Consider the following 20,051-nt stretch of genomic DNA (forward strand, 5'->3'; position numbering starts at 1 on the left):
TGCAATACCCACTGTGAACGTTTTAAATCTTGACCCTGACAACGACCCCTCTGTTATAGAAAAACATAAACTAATTCTGAAACCAGTAAACACTAAACTTAATATTTTTAAACAATAAAAACTGAACTGAAACACAGGCCCACTCTGGAAACTTACTGAAACGAATAAAAAAACAACTAGTGAAAAATACTTAAGTATAATAAATCTGTCGCAGAGCTTGAAAGGCAGAAACTGAAAGATCAGATCTCATGTATGTCAAATCTGTAGTCTGGGGCTGTTACACTGTCAACTATGAAATGACTTCTGAAAGTCGTACATCTAGATGAACTTAATGCGGTGATGGTTTTAACTGAGGGTCAGTGACATCTGAAAAATCTAGCAGGAGAAACTGTCAGTCTCATCCTGGTTGTTATGGAAGATAGTACTGTAGCAACTGTTTGCCAAAACACACAAGCCATTATCATGCACTGAAGGTCACTTCTTTGCCCTTTTTAAATAGGGAAAAATTGTAATTTGTTCCACGTCACAGGTATTGGCCACAGTGAGTCATAATTGCCTTTGTTTGTGAGCAAGTGTACAGTTTTGTTCCTCTGTTCCCTGCAGCTAAAATCAGAGATGTGCCTCAGAATAAACTGGACTCTGAAGTGGTACCCAAAGTGGCCCGCATGACCGTCTCTGGCAAGAAGCAGACCATGGGCTTTGACGTTCCCAGGTACCTAACATACAAGTACACACTGTTTTTATGAAACGGTACAAAACATGAAAAGCGGAATTTTGGTATTTTTACCGTGGATTCTTTTCCCCATGTTTTTGTGTCTAAGTGACAAACGGAAACAACAGCCGGCAGCAGCCAAACAGGCTCAAACGGAACAAATAGACGCACTTGTGCATCGTTAATTTACTTCCTATAAAAGTGCTTGTTTTTGCCACTGACAGGCTCAGATTATTTTCTAAGTGTCTGACAACATTATGGGAAGGATTCCCTCAGAGACAGAACATATTGATAAAGAGTAAGATTGTTTTTCCATAAACAGACCCGAAATTGCTGTCGTCAGACTCACCAGACTCCATTTAATTAAACAGTCATTTTTATCATTGTATAACACATGTCATTCAAAGTCGTCAGAAACAAAATAAAACTCACAAAAGCTGTCTTGGTTCGTCTCTCCACTGTTCCAACACTCACAGACTGGTTTGGTTGAAATAAACCCTCAATTCACCCAGTTAGTTGGGAAAATATGCTGACGATATACACACTTAAATTACTGTTTCTTTAAATGTGGTCTGGTGGGTTTGGTGATAGCAGGCTATTTCTGGTTAAACAAAAAAGATCTTACTCTTTCACAAAAAGGTCTATCTCTGTAGGGATCCTTTCCATAAAGTTGTCAGACTTTTAAAACAACAATCTGAGTCTTTCAGTGTCAAAAACAAGCACTTTTAGTGGACATATCTTGATGGTGTGAGCATGCTCAGAGTGGTTACCACTGACAGCTCGACCCAGGCCCGGCCCAACCCGACCCGACCCGCTGAGTTCTGGCTAGGTTGGGGTGTAATTTGTCATTATTGCCTGTGACTTGAATTGGATTGAGTTCTTGCCAATCCAGCAGTTTTGTTTTATTGGACTGAATCAAGAGGGAAAGAGAGTGAAGGGGGACTGCGACAGAGCAGGAAAGTGACGTGACAGCGGAGCAATATAGTAAAGAACCAGGGATGTCGAGAGAGCGTGCATGCCAGAGAAGGACAGAAAACAAGACGGGGAGAAAGAGGGGCTGAGAGGTGACATAGTTGGCAGTGGGAGAGGTGTGCATTAACATGTCACAAAGAGCGGTAATCATCTGCGTGCTGCATCACTGTTGATCGCTGTGCAACAGAAGCACCGAGGGGTGCAGCCTGCTCTGCTGAACCTGTCATGCACGAGACGACAGACTATTGAACTAATTTTTGGGCCCAATGAGAGCTCTACTCCTCAATACTGAACCTATTCTGGAATAGTCTCTGTTAGTCACATAGACACAAAAACATGGGAAAATAGGTCCAGGTTAAAAAATATCAAAGTTACCCTTCAGGCTGTGATAAGTTTCCTTTCTGTATTTACATTGGAAATCATTTAGCCTTTAGCAAAATAGTAGATTTATTTGTAATGAAAATCAGTTAGGATTATACATTTGGATAAGCTGTGAACCTGAAACTAAGCTACTATCTTGTGTAGGAATACCTCAGAGCAACTAATCATGTCGGCATAATTATCTGTTTCCCCACAATTAAACTCGTCCACATTCTCTCCTCAGCGCAGGGGAGAATGGCGTCGTCACCCCTTCTGCACGCCGAGGCGCCAGCCCTGAAAACGCCACTGCTCCCCCTGCTTCAGAGTCCACGCCCAAGCGTCCCGAGACTCCATCGAAAGGGTCAAATGGAGACGAGCCCCCCACAGCTCCCACCCCAGGCCGCTCCTCCGGAAAGGCTCGGCAGTCGATCAATATCAAGGCTGAACTGGAGAAGAGGCAGGGTGGCAAAACTCTGCTAAATCTGGTGGTTATAGGTAGGAAGGAAATACATAAAACAACTCATGACTTTAAGTTTTACTTCAGTAAAAGGAATGCTTCATTTCCTACATGACCATTTGAATTCCAGAAGAAAAATGTGTTTTTCTTGTATGCTTCCAGTAAAACAACAGTCATCAGTTTACAAACAGTCATACACTCAGTACTTCCCAAACAGACAGCCCTATCAGACGGGGAACTGAACATTAAGTGAAACTTATCTATGCTCTCTTCAAAGCCAGAGTCCATTGACAAAAACAGCAATTTTACCTCGCTGAACACAGAAGCTGCTGGTCTACCACTGCCTCGATCAGTTAGTTTGTGTTACTGTGTGACTTTGGTGTTTGAAGGGTGAGATAGGATTCACCAATGACACCAACAAGCTACCTGATCGAGGCAGTGGTAGACCAGCAGCTCCTGTGTTCAGCGATGTAAAATTACTGTTTTTGTCAATGGAGTCTGGCTTTGAAGGGAGTGTAGATACAGTTCACTTTTCGCTCAGTTCCCTGTCAGAAGGGGCTGTCTGTTTGGGAAGTACTGAGCAGGTGACTGGATAAATTGGATAAATAATGTTGCATGTTTCGATAAACTTTTACTGTTGTCGAGCGTGGACCCCTTTGGCTTTAATTCATCAAGCATTTTCTCTGTTTTTGGATTCTTCGTTCACCAGAGGCGTTTGAAAACAAAATTTTCTTTACAAATCAGTGTAACACGAGGTGAATAATTGATAAACAAGTGATCATTTAGGGAGTGAAGTATTGCTTTAGTAGCACAATAACATGGGAGAAGAAGTTAATTTTGCACAAACAAGACTGAAATAAATGATGCTCACTTCTGTCTTCCATCCTCATTCAACAGTTTGTGACTTGCTTACCATCCTACAGTGCACACATTGATTTACAGTATAGTAAAATACACAAAGTAATGCTTATTAAGAAATGTAGAGTGCTACTGTAACTGTTTTTGAAGCTTTGCAAACTACAGCTTGAAACTAAAACGGAGGAAATTTACACTTTCAGAAATACAGTTTCAGTTTTGGAGGTTAATTTTTTTTATTACGTTTTAAGATATAGCAGATTTTTTTTTCTTCAGAATACTTCAACAGTTTTTCTTCTTCTAAAAACTTTTTTTTTTCAGCGTGGTATGCGATAGATCCACATTAAAATGTCCACACATTGCAACATAGCTGTTTATATAAAAAAAAAAAAACAGTCTGAGTTTTTCCACCACATTCTTGAATTTGTAAATGCACCCAGTTTGTTCCTCAAACAGATTCTGCCGTTTCCGATTCGATTGTTTCTGGTCAGTTACTATTAATCTTCAGTCTGTCTCTTTTGTGCACAGGTCTAAGTTTAAAACCAGCAAATGAATCGAAGTGCAGACCAGTGCAGTTGCTCAATCATGTTTTCTCATTCTCAGTTACACCAGAAAGAGTGACTTGGTAGTTTCAGAAGTGCAGATGATTCTAGTTTCTCACAGCCTGCGAAACCTTTCGTTTTACCACGGTCCCCCCCCACCCCCACCCCCCCTCACCCTCCATCCTTGTTCCCATTTCTGTCTATGGCTCTCCACTTGCGCAATGCTGCCTCTTTCCTTCTCCCATCTGCAGCTTCCCTTTGCAGTATCTTATCTCCTCCGTTCCTCTACCTGTCTTATCACTGCTGTTACGTTCTTCCTCTGTCCCCACCCTTTGCTACATCCCTCCCTGGTGTTTTCTATCACTCCCCACCCTCTTAGCTCCTTTCTGTCTCTCTACATCCTTAACTCCTCGGTGCGTTATTCTTCTCTGCAGGTCACGTGGATGCAGGTAAAAGCACGCTGATGGGCCACCTGCTGTATCTGCTGGGCAACGTCAACAAGCGCACCATGCACAAGTATGAGCAGGAATCAAAGAAGGCGGGAAAGGCCTCCTTCGCCTATGCATGGGTCCTGGATGAAACTGGGGAGGAGAGGGACAGGTACATTTTGAAACCAACCACATGCAGATGCACAGACAGGAAAATCCTCTGTTATCTGGTACACATTAAGAGCAGAGGTCAGGATTGGTTCCACATGGACGCTTAATGCAGCCTGCAGTGTCTTCCTGTTGTGTGCTTCGTCTGATAATGAGCTAATTTTCACAGTCAGACTTTTTTTTTTTTCCCAAATTCCTGGTGCTAGTGATCGTAACTCAACATAATATTGTCCTGGGTGTGATTTGGAAATTATAGCCTCCTCATGAGCAGGACCAAATCTTGCTTAAATTAGTTGGGTCGAGTTTTGCTGCTGAAAAACATTATCATCGATTGTGCGCTTTTTAACACGTAAAATATGTTTCCGTTTGTCATTGCTGTTGTTGTTACCAGAGTGAAACAGAAGCGAAATAGGTCAGAAACAGAAAGTGACTTGGGTGGGAATCCGTATTCACTTATCAGTAACTTCAGAAGCGATTGCGTAATACCTACAGCATCTGACTGTAAGACAGAGAGAGCCTCGCCCTCTAGGAGACGTTGCAGCTGAACTGAAATTGACCGAGGCTTCATATCTAGATTACCTTACGAGGAAGTCCGGCCACTCAGCACAACATCCACGCCCATGAATTGTTTTGCTTCTACACAAATGATTGTACACATTACAGATGCATTTTTACTGGGTCACATGGTTGTAAAAATTCTCCTTGTATGTTTGTGTTTGCTGCAGAGGCGTGACCATGGATGTGGGCATGACCAAGTTTGAGACCAACTCGAAGGTGGTGACTCTGATGGACGCGCCGGGACACAAAGACTTCATCCCCAACATGATCACAGGAGCTGCACAGGTATACCGTGTTAAAGTATCCAAGCAGCCTGCACAGTGCAAAGACACCAACACAGTGACTCAGAGATCTCTTAGTGTAGACCTCCTGATGTTGGTGTTACAGGTGTATGCACAGGACCAGCTCAATCAAGATTAAGACAAAAGATATTTTTTAAAAACATAACCAGTCTTTGAATTTCGCATTTTATTTTACCTTAAAGGAGCAGTGTGTGAGATTAAGTGGCATCTAGTGGTGAGGACTGCAGATAGTAACCAGCTGACACTTCTCTTATGTGCCAAGCATGAACTCCCGGTTAGGATTCCCTCAGTATTCATTGTTCAAGAGGTTTTACCGGGAGCCAAATTATCCACAGAGGTCTCTTTGTCTCTAAAACAAATGGACCTGATGATTAAAACCAGTAAAACACTGAATAAGCAGTTTCACTTTACAAGTCAGAGTTTCTCTGATGCTGTTTGGCACGCCGGAGATGTGCTGTTAACCCAGCACATTCTAACCTGTACTCAGCTTTTTTTCTGATCACTGACAATATAGACATTGAGGAGGTTTTAAGCAGGAGCAGAATCATCCACAGAGTTCTATATGTTTCCAAAACAAGCAAACCTGGTGATTTAAACCAGCACAACTGTGGTTTGGATGAGGACCTGCTACCTATGTAGATGTAAATGGCTCATTCTTAGGTAACAAAAACACAACAATTCTTATTTTCAGGTGATTATACACAAAAGAAAACATACCTGTTATATTGTATCCCATTTCTGCCAATACATCCCCCTAAATCCTTCACACTGGACCTTTAATTCAACTGTTACTATAACACAAAAACAGGATACAGAAAAAGAAAATACAAATAAATCAAAATTAGAAAGCTACATGTATATACAGTTCCATACTCTCCATACCAAGGTGCATGTATGTAATGCTGATGTAAAACTGATGTGCCAGTTATGCCAATATTCCTGATCAAAGTGGCAGAGAAAATGTATAAAACAGGTGAATAATAAGTATAACATGCATCCTCCTCCATTTACCTCAGTCTCAGTTCAGTTAGCCATTCATCTCTATGTTTCATTACCAGTACATTCTTTATGATTTGGTGAGTTGGCCATTTTGAGACAACAGCACTGGTAGACTTACAGATGACCTCTTTCTGTGTGTTCCAATCCCCATACTACCATACTATATCGTACGCCAGAAAAAGATTCAGTATGTACCAATACATACTGTGTCTAATGCAGTATGCCAAAAATACCAGGATGTTCTCCTGCATCCGGTCACATTTTGCACTTTGCAAGCCAGCATGTTTTCTGGCTATTCTAACCCACAATCCTCTGCACAGCGGATGATTCGTCACATCGACTCAGCTGCAGACAGATGACAGCTTGGCAGCTGTTTGACAGCTGTCAGAACGCATGACAACGCATACAAGTGACTGATGACCAGTCGATTAGTAATAATAGGAGTATTATTTGTTTAATTGAACAATATGACATAGATGTAACCAACAAAAAAAGGGCGTAAGTATTAAATAACAATTACAGAGAACTGCATACTATCATGAATTTAATATGTTAGAATCTACAATGTATGCAGTTATTCCAAAGTAACAACAGCAGAGCTCGGTAAACGGCATTTTGTTTTATCTCTATGGTAACGGATGTATGAGTAAGAGGGTCAAAGCTCAGGGCCTAACATTATGAGGAAGTAGTATATCCCGGTTATATCCCAACTTTTTAAGGGCAGCTGCAGTGCCTACTAAACGTAAAAAGAAAACGTATGCGCACCCTTTCTGTTCTTCTGTCTCAGCTCTGGTAGCGACCAGCAACTCTGTGTTTTCCTACTGTGCACATTGGGCATGACCTAAGATTTAAAATGAGAAGCTTTTATATCTATTGATGAATTTGTTTTATTGAGAGGCCACTATGTTGAATAGGTGTTCTTCTGTTTTTTTGTAAACTTGGTATATCATGTCGAATTTGTTGTATTTGCACAACTGCTGACTTCACCAGGCCCTCTAGTAGAAGAGATTTTCGATTTGACTAGGACTTCCTGATCAAAATAATGGTAAAAAAAAATTACAGAATATTAACTGTAGTGTAGGAGAGGGTAAAGATAAAATTATCCTTCACATTTTGATTTATCTATAATTAATAATTAGATTTTTGTGCCTCTCACATGTCTACAATCAGTACACAGAATATTAAGATTCCTGCAGTATGTCTGAATATATCAGTTAACCTCATTAAACCATTGCAGATGATCACATTTTGTGTCAACGTGAAACTTAACATCTTTGTAATTTAACGGACCTCCTCTCGATCATACTAGTTCCTTTTCCCTGCTGTGATACACTCTCGGCTCGCCCCACCCGTCAGCATGATTTGAAATAACTTTCGTGGTTTTGGGTGTTGGTGTGACAAGGTGTTTTTGCAGGCATGGGTGTGCTCGTCTGTCTCTGTTTTGAGACACTAATGTAATTTCTCTTTTTACCATATGACTGTCCTCACGTTCAGCCTCATCGTGTAGTGACTAAGGTGTTTCTGCTGCAGGCAAATGAAGCTGCCTGTCTGTCACGTATTCTGAGGCTCAAGATTTTATCTCTCAGCCTGTTATTAACCCCGTTAAATAAATCAGTCATTTAAAGAGTAAAGCAGTATTTCTAAATTACTGTTTGTGTGATGATTTTGACTGTATTTTGCTTTTTACATGTGAAAATATCTGTCATTGAGGAAGAGCAACAAATGGGGTCAACTGTCATCTCCGTCTAGACTGAGTACTGTTGTTGAATGAAAATTATTATGTTTTTGAAAATTTTACCTAAAGGGGAATTTTTTCAACATTGACACTATTTTTCTTATGTGTTTGTGTTAAAGTGATTACAGTGAACAGCATGTTTGAAATTGGTTCATTATTGAGCCCAAAACAGGCTGCAGTGTAACCACTCAGAGCATTTACATCCATTAAATGTTCCTGGTTTTGCCACTGACAGGCTCATATTGTTATTATAAGTTCCTGGCAACATTATGGAAAGGATCCCTACAGAGATAGACCTTTTTGTTAAAGAGTAAGATCATTTTTGTGTATCCATAAACAGCCCCGAAATCACTGTCACCAACGGCACCAGACTCCATTTAAAAAAACAGTGATTTTGTCATAGTAGAACACACTTCATTTACAGTCAACAGTAACAAAATAAAACTCACAACAGCCGTCTGGTTTGTTTTTCCACTGCTCCAACAATCGGCAACTGTGGTTTGGTTGAAATAAACCCCCAATTAACTCAGTTAGGTGTGAAAATATGCAGACTCTTTACACGCTAAAATTACTGTTTTTAAAATGGAGTCTGGTGGAATTGGCGATAGCAATGTCAGGGCTGTTTCCGGTTAAACAAAAAGGATCTTACTCTTTAACTAAAGGTCTATCTCTGTAGGGATCCTTTCCATAATCTTGTCAGACACTTACAAAAACAATCTGAGCCTGCCAGTGGCAAAAACACCCACTTTTAGTCGACGTAAATTGATGGTGCACAATTGCCCCTTAACGTTACATTGCAGCCTGTTATGTTGCTGTTGGATACAAACCTCTTGATTAATATTGGACCAGTTTAAAAAGCTGTTGTTCCTATTTGTCACATAGACACAAACACACAGGAAATTAGGGTCCAGGTCGAAAAATACATAAGTTACCCTTTAAGGTTAAATGCATGATTGTTCCAATATACGTAAGAATTTTATTGGGACATGAGCAGTGTGTGTCTTGTGTCATAGTGAAGCTTAAACTACAGTTTTATTTCATATTCCCGTATTAGCGTCTATGCATAAGACATTGGAAGCTGTCTGATTTGTCATGTACAATATGTGTTAAAACATTTCACCTACTGAGCTGAGTTTGTGTGATTTTAACGCTCACGTCTGCCTCAGCGGGAACAGATGCATGCGGTTCTTATCATTCCCCTCGGTGCTCTCTCCAGGCCGACGTGGCGGTGCTCGTGGTGGATGCCAGCCGAGGAGAGTTCGAGGCAGGCTTCGAGGCGGGAGGTCAGACCAGAGAGCATGCCTTGTTGGTGCGCTCGCTTGGCGTCACTCAGCTGGCTGTGGCTGTCAACAAGATGGACCAGGTCAGACCTGCTACACTTTACTGAGACATAGTGGGGATGTTTTAAGGGGTGATATGATATATGATATATTGGTGATTTGTTGTGACTTTTTTCAGAGAAAATCTGTAAGAAAATTAAACAAATGAGCCTCACAAACACACTTCAGATATATTCTGTGATAAGGTGAAAGCTTGATGATTCACTGATTTTGCTCTGCATACATTTGACCCTGTTTCTGAAAGTTCAAGATGTAAAAACCTGCAAACATTTCTGTCAGGAGAGGAAAAGGCTTCAGGAAACTGTGTGATTGAATTTTTGTGTTATAGTTTCCTATAGTCACTGGCATGTTGGCTGACACATTTCCATATCAAAACCGTGCTGAAGGGGAAACTTCCTGTGTGTGTATTTTTCTTTTTCCTTTTACCAATCAGGTAAACTGGCAACAAGTGCGTTTCAAAGAGATTGTTTCCAAACTTGGCCAGTTTCTCAAGCAGGCAGGATTCAAGGTGAGTTTGCTCGACATCTCTTTATCACTATCTTGTCCTTTTATATATTTGATTAAAAAGAAGTGTTTCCCAGCTTTCCTTTTGTTTGATCCAGTGTTTTTTTTTTTGTTTGTTTGTTTGTTTTTTTCTCCAGGAGTCTGATGTTTTCTACATCCCCAGCAGCGGCTTGTCAGGAGAGAACCTCACAACCAGGAGCTCTGTGTCAGAACTCACCTCTTGGTACTCCGGTCCCAGCCTGCTGGAGCAGATTGGTAATGCACACTGGCAGTGCTGCAAGCTGCCTGGAGCGTTTTGACACTTAGACTGAGGTCTTTCTGGGGAAAAGTGGAAAAAAATATGCAAGCACAAGCTGCATCTCTGCCCCTTTTCATCATGGGTTGCTTGCAAATGCATAAACCAGCATTTTTAGGTCTTTGTGCAAGTTGATTGCATTGCATTAAATGCACATCTGTAGTAATATAGACTAGTATTGAATATTAAAAGGCTTCTGTAACTTCAAAAATCAGTCTAACAATAGAATGAATTCATTCTAGTGAAAAACTTAAGTGTCTTCAGGGTTTTCATGAGAGGCGGCTGCTGCTTGCAAGTGATCTCTCGATTCAAGAGAGTTCTTAGAACACGTTAATTTGCATCAAAAGGAAACACTGCCAATAACTTTTCTTTCAGTGGTTTTAAAGCGATAAAGTCGCCTAACTAACCAAATCTGTTGAGTATCATATATTCCTCCCATAGGCTGTAGAAGTGGCCCTGAAACCTTTGTAGTTTTATCAGTCACAGAGATCACCTTAAAAGGACAGTTCACCCCAAAATCAAAACTACATATTTATCCTCTTAGCTGTAGTGCCATTTGTAAGACTAGACTGTTTTGGTGTGAGTTGCAGAGTGTTGGAGATATCAGCCATAGAGATGTCTGCCTTCTCTCCAGTATAATGGAACTAGATGGCACTCAGCTTGTGGTGCTCAAAACAGCAAATAAATACATTTGAAAAACTCAACAGCAATGTCTCTTTCCAGAAATCATGACCTGGTTTTTCAAGATAATCCACAGACCTTGTTGTGAGCAGTTTCATGTAGGAACTATTTTCTTTCCATTGAACTACACCCACCAACTGTATTACCATGCAGAATGAAGCATCTACTGCTTACTCTCCTAGCACCTCTGAGCTAGCTAACGTTACAGCTCAGATGAGGAGGATGCCATTAATGTTTACAACTCTCTAGTGTTGTGCATAATCCTGCAAATGTTATGGCACTTTCTGTTAGCAGTAAACACTTTTTGCTATTGGAAACCAGTGTTGGATTCAAGATGAGCACAGCCATGAAGTTTTTACTGCAGGGGGGCGGGATGTTTGATACCGAAAGCATAGATTTTTCAGTGGATATTATTTCAAAACCTACTCACTGCTGCTCAGATTGTCTTGTGGGTCAGTAAGATGGAAATGATTAATAGGTTCTTTGGAGTATTGCATACAGACTTCACAAGGATTTCACACATTGTAACTGTAAATCATGTGTGTTTTGTCTGGACTTCAGGACAGCGACTATAGCATCAGTCATCCAGTACCAGTGAAAATTATTCACCACCTCCAGTCACCAAGCTTTTTCGTAATATTTTTTGGACGTCCTGTACCTCAGTGTTTACTTCCCCTTTTTGTCTGCTTTTGTTTTCTCTCTCTCTAAAGATGCCCTCAAAGCCCCACAGAGATCTGTAGACAAACCGTTCAGACTCTGCGTTTCCGATGTGTTCAAAGGTAACGTCACTGACGCATACTCACAGTGAAGGTGATTTTGTCCACGTCCTTTTTCATTTCTCTTTTTTTCCGAATTTAAGCTGATGTTGCATTTTCTCTTCCCAGACCAGGGTTCAGGCTTCTGTGTTACAGGGAAGATCGAGGCTGGTTACATTCAGACTGGAGACAGAATACTGGCGATGCCTCCCAATGAAACCTGCACTGTCAAAGGTACACACGCGCTGACTTTGGTATTTTACCTTTCACGTTGGATTCCTACAGAGCATTTTCCTCATATATAGCAATAAAAAAGGCACACAAATTCCCCCCTTGGTAATTATAAAGGCAGTTTAAAAACCAAATCTGTCTCTACCACAGATTGTTGCTACTTGTTTCAGCATCCAGGACAAGATTAAAATAATAGTATGCTTTAAATATGCTTGAAAACACACACATGTACAATACAAATTCATCAAAAATGTTTAAATTAACTAAGGATACAGGTACAGTTGTTCTGATCCCGATACCAGTATCAGAAATGCCTCTCATGCTGCCTAAAATGTTGGATCAGGTATTGGTGAATAAGCCAGTCTACGCACTGATTCTTTACAGCGGAATTTATGAATACACTTTAAAGTAGTTTCACATGCGGATAAAACAGCAGTTTCCCTGGAAATCAGTTCTCCTTTGCATCTATACATATTCATATACTTCTCAGTTAAAACAGATCTTTTCCCCCCTCCGTTTAAAAACAAAAAAATAATCTGTCAACATCTTTGTTTGACAGAATATCTCACACTAAAACGCAAACACACGTCTGCAGCACTCTCCCCTCCTCACACACAGGTAGTAAAGTGTACATGCTAACGTCACCTTTAAAAACACCAACTGGAGATGTCATCACCATTTATTTATTCCCCTTTTCATTTTAGGACGGTGGAGTTCACTCAAAGATAGGAAGTGATGCTCTGGACATGCAGAAGTTTTCCTTTCCACTCCTCTGACAACATCTCACATGTTTTTTAACAACACAAACTGCTCTACAGCACAACAAAAGAAAACAAAGAATACATACACAGATACAGACATACACACTGCACCTTTAAAGGAACAGGCAGTTGCAGGAGATAAAGACCTAATCAGGGCCTATCCTTTTGTCTCATACACAATCTCACATTTGAAATTTTTCCACCATCTCCTGATGATCCAAAACTTTCTGGCAGACTTAAAATTGTAGACACTGAGGTGACCAGATGACACTGGGAGCAGCACACGCCTCTGTTCGTCCAAGAAATCGCAGCAATACTGAGTTTAAATGTAAAGTAGTCATTCGTCCAAGTGGTGCTAACAAAATGTGAATAAACCAGGAAGTTAGTCCACCGTTTTTATTGTTTCTGTTGTTGTCCTCGTCTCCCAAATGCTCCGTTTTACATGTCCACATGGATATGAAATAACCAGAGTTTAAAACATTTTTATACCATAAAAGGCGTTCGAAAAATGTCTGTCAGGGACATAAAGCTGTGTTAACATGTGGACAAGAGGCCAAATGTAGAGGAATATATATTTGTTTACATACATGTAGACAGGGCATTAAACAGTAGCCTGTGCGGCCACTGGCAACTATTGTTTTAGAGCCATGAAGAAGAATTGATTTCCGGTAAATGGTGTGATGTTTGCTGTCAGCAGTGTCTACATTACACAACAGTATCGGTGTCAGGAAGCAATCAATGGCACTGCAACATCTCTGGATACAGGACCACAGATTATAAGACACTTCCTCAGGCAGGATTCTTCACTAAGCTGTACTGGCATTCATAACTCTGAGTGAACTGCACGCCAGCTTCAAGCACACCTGCATCTGAGTGCGCCTTTTTGTGCGTCTCTGAATGAGTGTGCTTGTTGACTGAGTGGTGATAAACACTGCCATCCTGTGGTGGTTCGGTGACTTACACTCTGTCTGTTTGTGCTGCAGGTATAACTCTACATGACGAGGCTCTGGACTGGGCTGCTGCAGGAGACCACGTCAGCCTCACAGTCACAGGCATGGACATCATCAAGATCAAGTAAACACAATGTCATGTTTTGCTTTCAAGATATTTAGTGGTGATATCTGTCATGTTTATATTTGGGTCATGCAGACTATATATTTAGAGGTAACTGCTTTCTTCCAGCGTGGGCTGTGTGTTCTGCGATCCCAAGGAGCCTATTCGAGTGTGTACTCGATTCAGAGCCAGAATCCTTCTCTTTAATATCGAAGTCCCAGTCACACAAGGTTTCCCAGTAAGTGCCTGCAAACACAGTCATATTACCAACAGCTTTTTTAGTGTTACTTTCATATGTGTGCTGGATGTACAGGCTTATAGCTCTGTTTCTTTTTCACTCTGTGAATATGTTTGTTCATCTTGTGTGTGTGTGTTTGTGTGTGTGTAGGTATTGCTGCATTACCAAACCGTCAGCGAGCCGGCCACCATTAGAAAACTAATTAGTGTTCTACACAAGAGCAGCGGTGAGGTCCTCAAGAAGAAACCAAAGTGAGTGAGCACTGTATTATGTTTTATATTACACATATACAGAACACATCAGGGTTGTCTTTACTGTGTACTCAGATCATGAAGAGTTGTCTGTAGGTATTCTTTCCAAATCAAAAACTGAGACCAGCACCGAAGGGATTGATCAAGTCATCTTCAACACGTTAAAATTTTCCCCAAAAAGCGTTTCCTAGTACTTTCTGCGTTATTAAATATGATACATAGAAGATCAAAGAAATGAAATAATGCTGGAAATCAAATTCTTGTGAGATCATTGACATCTGTTTTTTTATTGATTGATTTCTTTAGTAGCACATAAAGGGTCCAAATCCGGCCCTATAGATGCCTTTGCACACCTGATGTTGATGCACTTGTGAAGGTGCATCAGAGAGGTTTCAGTTTTAGGTTTAAAGAGTGAATAGATACTTAATGTAAAATACTGCTTCAGAGGCTTCTCCACCCTGAGCAAAACACAGCTCTCTGAAAATAGCAATGATTACTTACTGTGGTCATATTTAAAGATATTGAACATTGTGTAAAATATTGTCAACCAGCAGCTTCAGTCCAAAAGAATCTGTATCAGACTTCTATCTTAAAACAAAATTAGTGGGACCCTGCTGCTGAGGCACTGACAAACCTTGACTGCAAATGGTTTGTAATGGAAGGGATGACTTTACCTGCTCCTTCAATAGCTTCCACTTTATTGGAAAATTATGAAAAAAATGCACGTCATGAAAGTGAGTAGTAGACTCAATTTGAATGTGGAAAAACGGAGACATAATGCTGAATTTGTACATAATTTTTCTGAGGATATCTCGAGTTGTTGTCGAATCATTTCTTTTGTAAACGGATAAATGTTTTCAGGATTTTCATTATTATTTATTATGCGGTGGTTTCACTGGTCCGGTCGACATCAAATTGACCTGTATGTGGCCCGTGAACTAAAATGAGTTTGACACCCCTGCTTTTAAAGCTTATCAGGGGTCTCTTAATTTTGATTATAACCATCAAGTACAAGAAACTTAAACTTGGTATAATTTTGAATATCTTTTTTTTTTTTTTTAATAGTTATAAATAGAATAAAATAAGTAACTCACAATAAAAAAGTACCAAAGACTGTACAAATTTTAGGATTATCTTATTTTTTTATTTTTATTTTAAAAATATTGCTAAGGACTGATCTGGGTTCTGATTGAGAGTGTTCCATTTTTTATGTCCTAAATATTTTACAGAAAATTAACTTTGGCAGGTTTTAATAAGGGGAATGAATGAAAGTGACTATACTGTCTGCTTTGATAAGAGATCTGAGTTAAATATGAGTTAAAATATTTCCAGAACAGTGTTAGTAAGCTTTTCATCTTTTGGACAGCTTTTTAAACAAATTCAAAAATTTCAATTTTTAAATTTTTTTTTTTTTTTTTTTTTAATTTAACCTTAATTTAACCAGGAAGTCCCATTGAGATTAAAAATCTCTTTACAAGAGAGACCTGGCTGAGGTGGCAGCCAATCAAAACACATTTAAAATGCAACAATTACAAAAATCCACAATAAAACAACAACTGTTCAAACATAGGGGCCTCTCAAGAAAAGCAAGCACATGTCTCTGTCACCACATTTTTTATGACGCCCTTATTAATGTCATTAACTTCACTAACGAGCTCTTTCTGGAAAAGAAATTGACAAAATTGTAATAAAGTGTAAGGTGGGTGTGTTATTCTGTGTCTTACCTGCTAAAATGTATTTATTTAGGACATCCTTCATCTCAGGTGTCGTCAATATTCTCAACTCAACAAAATGACTGAAAAGATCTCACACACATCAACATGATCTGTTTTTAATGTGTAATACGACACATCACTAACCGCCTATCTGCGTCTTATGTTGCTGTTTCTTGTGTTTGATGAGCCAAAGACAATTTTCCACCCTGATGGACACGAAAGATTTATTGTATTCTTCTGTTCTCTGAAGGTGTTTGAGTAAAGGCATGAACGCCATCGTGGAGATCCAGACTCAGAGGCCGGTGTCATTAGAGTTATACAAGGACTACAAGGAGCTGGGACGCTTCATGCTCAGATATGTTGGCTCAACCATCGCTGCAGGGGTTGTCACTGAGGTAAAGTCTGAACAATATCTGAGGCTTTTCTCATTCCTCTTTTTTGTTCCTCCTCGTCCGCTCTCTCCTCCGTCCTCCTGCCTGTGACCTGGAAATCGATCTCAGCGTACCATCTTGGCGGATGTCTCACTTCCTGAAATCTATGTCAAAGAGAGAAGAACGAGGAGAGAGGAGGCGCGCTGCAGGAGCTTTTAGTGAGGATGCAGGTGTATCCTTCCTCAAAGTCTTTTCAGCAACTGTGACGTATGAAACAGCATGGACATCTCATTTTGTTAAAGGTCCAGTGTGTAGGATTTCAAGGGATATATTGGCAGAAATGGCATATAATATAATAAGTATATTTTCTTCAGTGTACAATCATCTAAAAAAAAAGAATCGCCGTGTTTTTGTTACCTTAGAACGAGACGTTTATATCTACACAGGAAGTGGGTCCTCGTCAGTAGAGATTGCCGTGCTGCACCGCCATGTTTCTACAGCGTCCCGGAAAAGACAAATCAAACACTGGCTGTTCGAGTCTTTACTCGGCTACTATAGTTAGCTGCCCTTCCACAACTAGAGCGTCGGAACCCCCCCTTTTTTAAGTTAAACAGCTTTATTCAGTGTTTCAGTCACTGTTTTGGAGAGGGAGAGACCTCTGTGGATAATTCAGCTTCCAGTAAAAACCTCCTTGAACGTCTGGATCAGAAATGAGGTGAGCGATGAACAGTGAAGGGACTCCAGCTAGGAGTTTCAGCTGGTTGCAATTTGCAGTCCTTACCACTAGATGGCAATAAAACCCCCTAAATCTTACACACTGCTCCTTGAAGGGCCCGTTACCTCGACTCCTCTCTCCTTGTGTCTCTTCCTTGCCTCCTCTGCTCGCATCTCAGGTGGGAGGGACTAAAAGTTTCTTTATGCTTCTGCAACGTGCATGCAGTTGCTGTGCGCCTGTTGCTGGAGCTCGAAATGATCGACATTGAACAATCGAGACTTGGCGGTGTTGTGGTACTGCAGCAGGAAGTAAAACCTTGCGAAATGCCGGAAATGATGTAGTTTGAAGGACCAGTCGTAGCTCTTGTGGTCCGTGTTGCCTTGACTCGTGGTTACAATTTTTTGGAGGTGCATGTGGCATGTCTGCGTAGATCGCAGAGGGACGCAACGCCTCCGCACAGCCCTCTGTGTCATAGGTAAGCAGAAGCGTAAACCTTGCTTAAGAGTTGAGGAGAGGAGGCGCGGAAAGAAATCAAGGATGTACAAACTGGGAAATGAGAAAAGCCTCTAGCTTAGGTGCTACTGGATAAAAATGGGTAGATATTTTAAACTACTTGTATGTGATGCCCCTTTGTACTCTACGTATTTTTATAGTCGACCAATAGTCATCATTTAGGGCCATTAGTCGACTAGTCGCCTGCATGTTTAGGATATTAATATAATTATTAAATGATATATTTTGGGGGGGGCAACACAATGGTTTGAGTTGAGAATAGTATCAGTAACATTGTTAACACTGTGCTACATTACAGAGAAATACAAAACAAAAAGTGAGCTTGAGTATGCTCAATAATATCTTTTTAAAAGATGATATTACCTGTTCTGATAAAGTGTCCTTCTGATTTTCCCTCCCCGCAGATCAAAGAATGACGAGCACTCTCATCGACGCAGAGGCAATCAGACCCTGCACAGGAAACTGCATGCAGCCAGAGACAAAGTGCAATTCCTCAAACGATGTCCCTCATGGACTCAGCGTCACATTCATCCATCCACATCTCCATCCAGCGCAGCGGCTGCTTCGCCTGGCTGCTCCAATCGACACTAACTGCACAGATACCACGTGGCAAGACGCTGAGCAGCCTCCTCCGTCAAACTTCACATTTCCCCGCGGTCTGCCTGTTTGCTTGTTATTAAAAACCCTGTCGCTCTAAATTCACTGTTTCATCAAGTCAAATCAATATAATCCGACTCTGAAAGACATTTTTATCACGCCAAGGTTTCCACAGTGATTAATGTCACTGTACTGTTCAGGAAGGCGCCACTGCTGATCGATGAATAGGCTCTCCTAATCAAAACCGCTGACCTGAAATGACTGATTTAAAATTCAGACAGAAATGAAAGAGTGAGGTGTTGTGTTGTGCAGTTGAAAGCAAAACATTTGATATTATTTTTACCATTAAGAATGTTTCCATCTCACATGACAAAGCCGAGGGGACACTAGCAAAGTTTATGAACAAAAAGGGAAACTTCAATTTCCACCTCTGGACAAAGAGACGTAATTCTCATTTATGTAAAAAGAATAAGACTTGAAATTCTTCTACAGTAAAGCACCAACATGCTTTTTGAGCTGTGTTTCTTTTTCAATCAAAACCTCGGCTAAGACGAGGAGGACGAGCTGTGTTTCTGTTTTCTCCATGTGTTGGTGAAGGTGGTGTGAAGGACGATGATGCAAAATGAACATGACATCAGTAATCTGTGGTTCGACTTTTGATTTTAGCAGTTTGAAGTGTCCCTTTTTTTTTATCAACAAGAAGAAAAGAATCCTTTAAAAAAAAAAAGAGCATCCGCCAGCGAAATCAAAATGTGGAGAAATCGGGAGTTTTCTGTCTGTCGAAATACACACCAACAAGCAAGTAGGAAGTGAGAGTGGAGAGGTGATCATTTCCAGTCAGGTTCGACGGTGACACAGCTGGGGTTGTTCCCGCTGGAGTGGAAAGCACCGCAAAAGACACATCTCAGTGTGAATGCGTGGAGAAAGGTTTAGAGTTTTAAAAAAATGCCTGCAACACATAAACCTGTAAACAGATTACAGTTTCCTGTTGTGGACTCTGAGGTGATACATGCATGTCTAACTGCGGTGACCAGAGTTCCAGTTTTACAAACTTTTCCATGACTGTTGAGAGACCGGAAACATGAGAGATCGTAATTTAACAAACATATAGTCGACAGAAAGAGTGAAATTCATCCCAAAACAAACATCACTGCCTTTATGTTTTCCATTAGATAATAAAAATACATGTAAATATGTTTGTAAACTCAAAATAGAAATTTGACTTGGAGGTGACTTGGGGTTCACTTCCTGTCCGCAAAAACCCTACACTCATGTACATAATGTCAGATGGCGTGTTTGCGTTTACGAGGGTTGTCCAGGAATGAATCTATATTTAGATATTAGATCTTTAATTAGATTTTAGATTAGATTAGCTACAGAAATGTGTGGCGAAGGTGTTGTCAGATTATATCAATCAATCAATCAATCAATCAATTTTATTTATAAAGCCCAATATCACAAATCACAATTTGCCTCACAGGGCTTTACAGCATACGACATCCCTCTGTCCTTACGACCCTCACAGCGGTTAAGGAAAAACTCCCCAAAAAAAACCCTTTAACGGGGGAAAAAAAAACCGGTAGAAACCTCAGGAAGAGCAACTGAGGAGGGATCCCTCTTCCAGGACGGACAGACATGCAATAGATGTCGTACAGAACAGATCAGCATAATAAATTAACAGTAATCCGCATGACACAATGAGACAGAGAGAGAGAGAGAGAGAGATGCAGGTAATGACAGTAGCTTACAACAACATTATTGAAAGTAATAATATTATAGTTATAGTTCTGGCTACTGTGGTACAATATGTTGAAAGCAGTATACATGTGTGACAATAGTCATATGTGTATAATAACAGTAGAAGTATGACTAATGACTAATGATGGCAGCAGCAGCAGCAGGAGGCATCTGGCAGGACCACGGCAGCAGCACAACCGCACTCT

At 40.5% G+C, this 20,051-nt stretch overlaps 1 protein-coding gene across 1 annotated transcript in view; it reads left to right on the forward strand.

Annotated features, from left to right (window-relative positions):
• hbs1l (HBS1-like translational GTPase) overlaps nt 1–18,749 on the forward strand; it is a 39,360-nt gene extending 20,611 nt beyond the window's left edge. The window contains exons 5-18 of the mRNA XM_033648541.2: nt 604–712; nt 2,289–2,539; nt 4,333–4,498; nt 5,220–5,337; nt 9,305–9,451; nt 9,862–9,936; nt 10,070–10,187; nt 11,619–11,687; nt 11,793–11,897; nt 13,639–13,729; nt 13,838–13,946; nt 14,097–14,197; nt 16,163–16,307; nt 17,916–18,749. Coding sequence (XP_033504432.1) covers nt 604–712; nt 2,289–2,539; nt 4,333–4,498; nt 5,220–5,337; nt 9,305–9,451; nt 9,862–9,936; nt 10,070–10,187; nt 11,619–11,687; nt 11,793–11,897; nt 13,639–13,729; nt 13,838–13,946; nt 14,097–14,197; nt 16,163–16,307; nt 17,916–17,927 — 1,616 coding nt within the window. The 3' untranslated portion in view covers nt 17,928–18,749. The remainder of the gene's footprint in view (nt 1–603; nt 713–2,288; nt 2,540–4,332; nt 4,499–5,219; nt 5,338–9,304; nt 9,452–9,861; nt 9,937–10,069; nt 10,188–11,618; nt 11,688–11,792; nt 11,898–13,638; nt 13,730–13,837; nt 13,947–14,096; nt 14,198–16,162; nt 16,308–17,915) is intronic.
• The last annotated feature ends 1,302 nt before the right edge of the window (nt 18,750–20,051 follow it).

Source organism: Epinephelus lanceolatus, chromosome 13 (genome assembly GCF_041903045.1).
Source record: "Epinephelus lanceolatus isolate andai-2023 chromosome 13, ASM4190304v1, whole genome shotgun sequence".
Lineage (NCBI taxonomy): Eukaryota > Metazoa > Chordata > Actinopteri > Perciformes > Serranidae > Epinephelus > Epinephelus lanceolatus.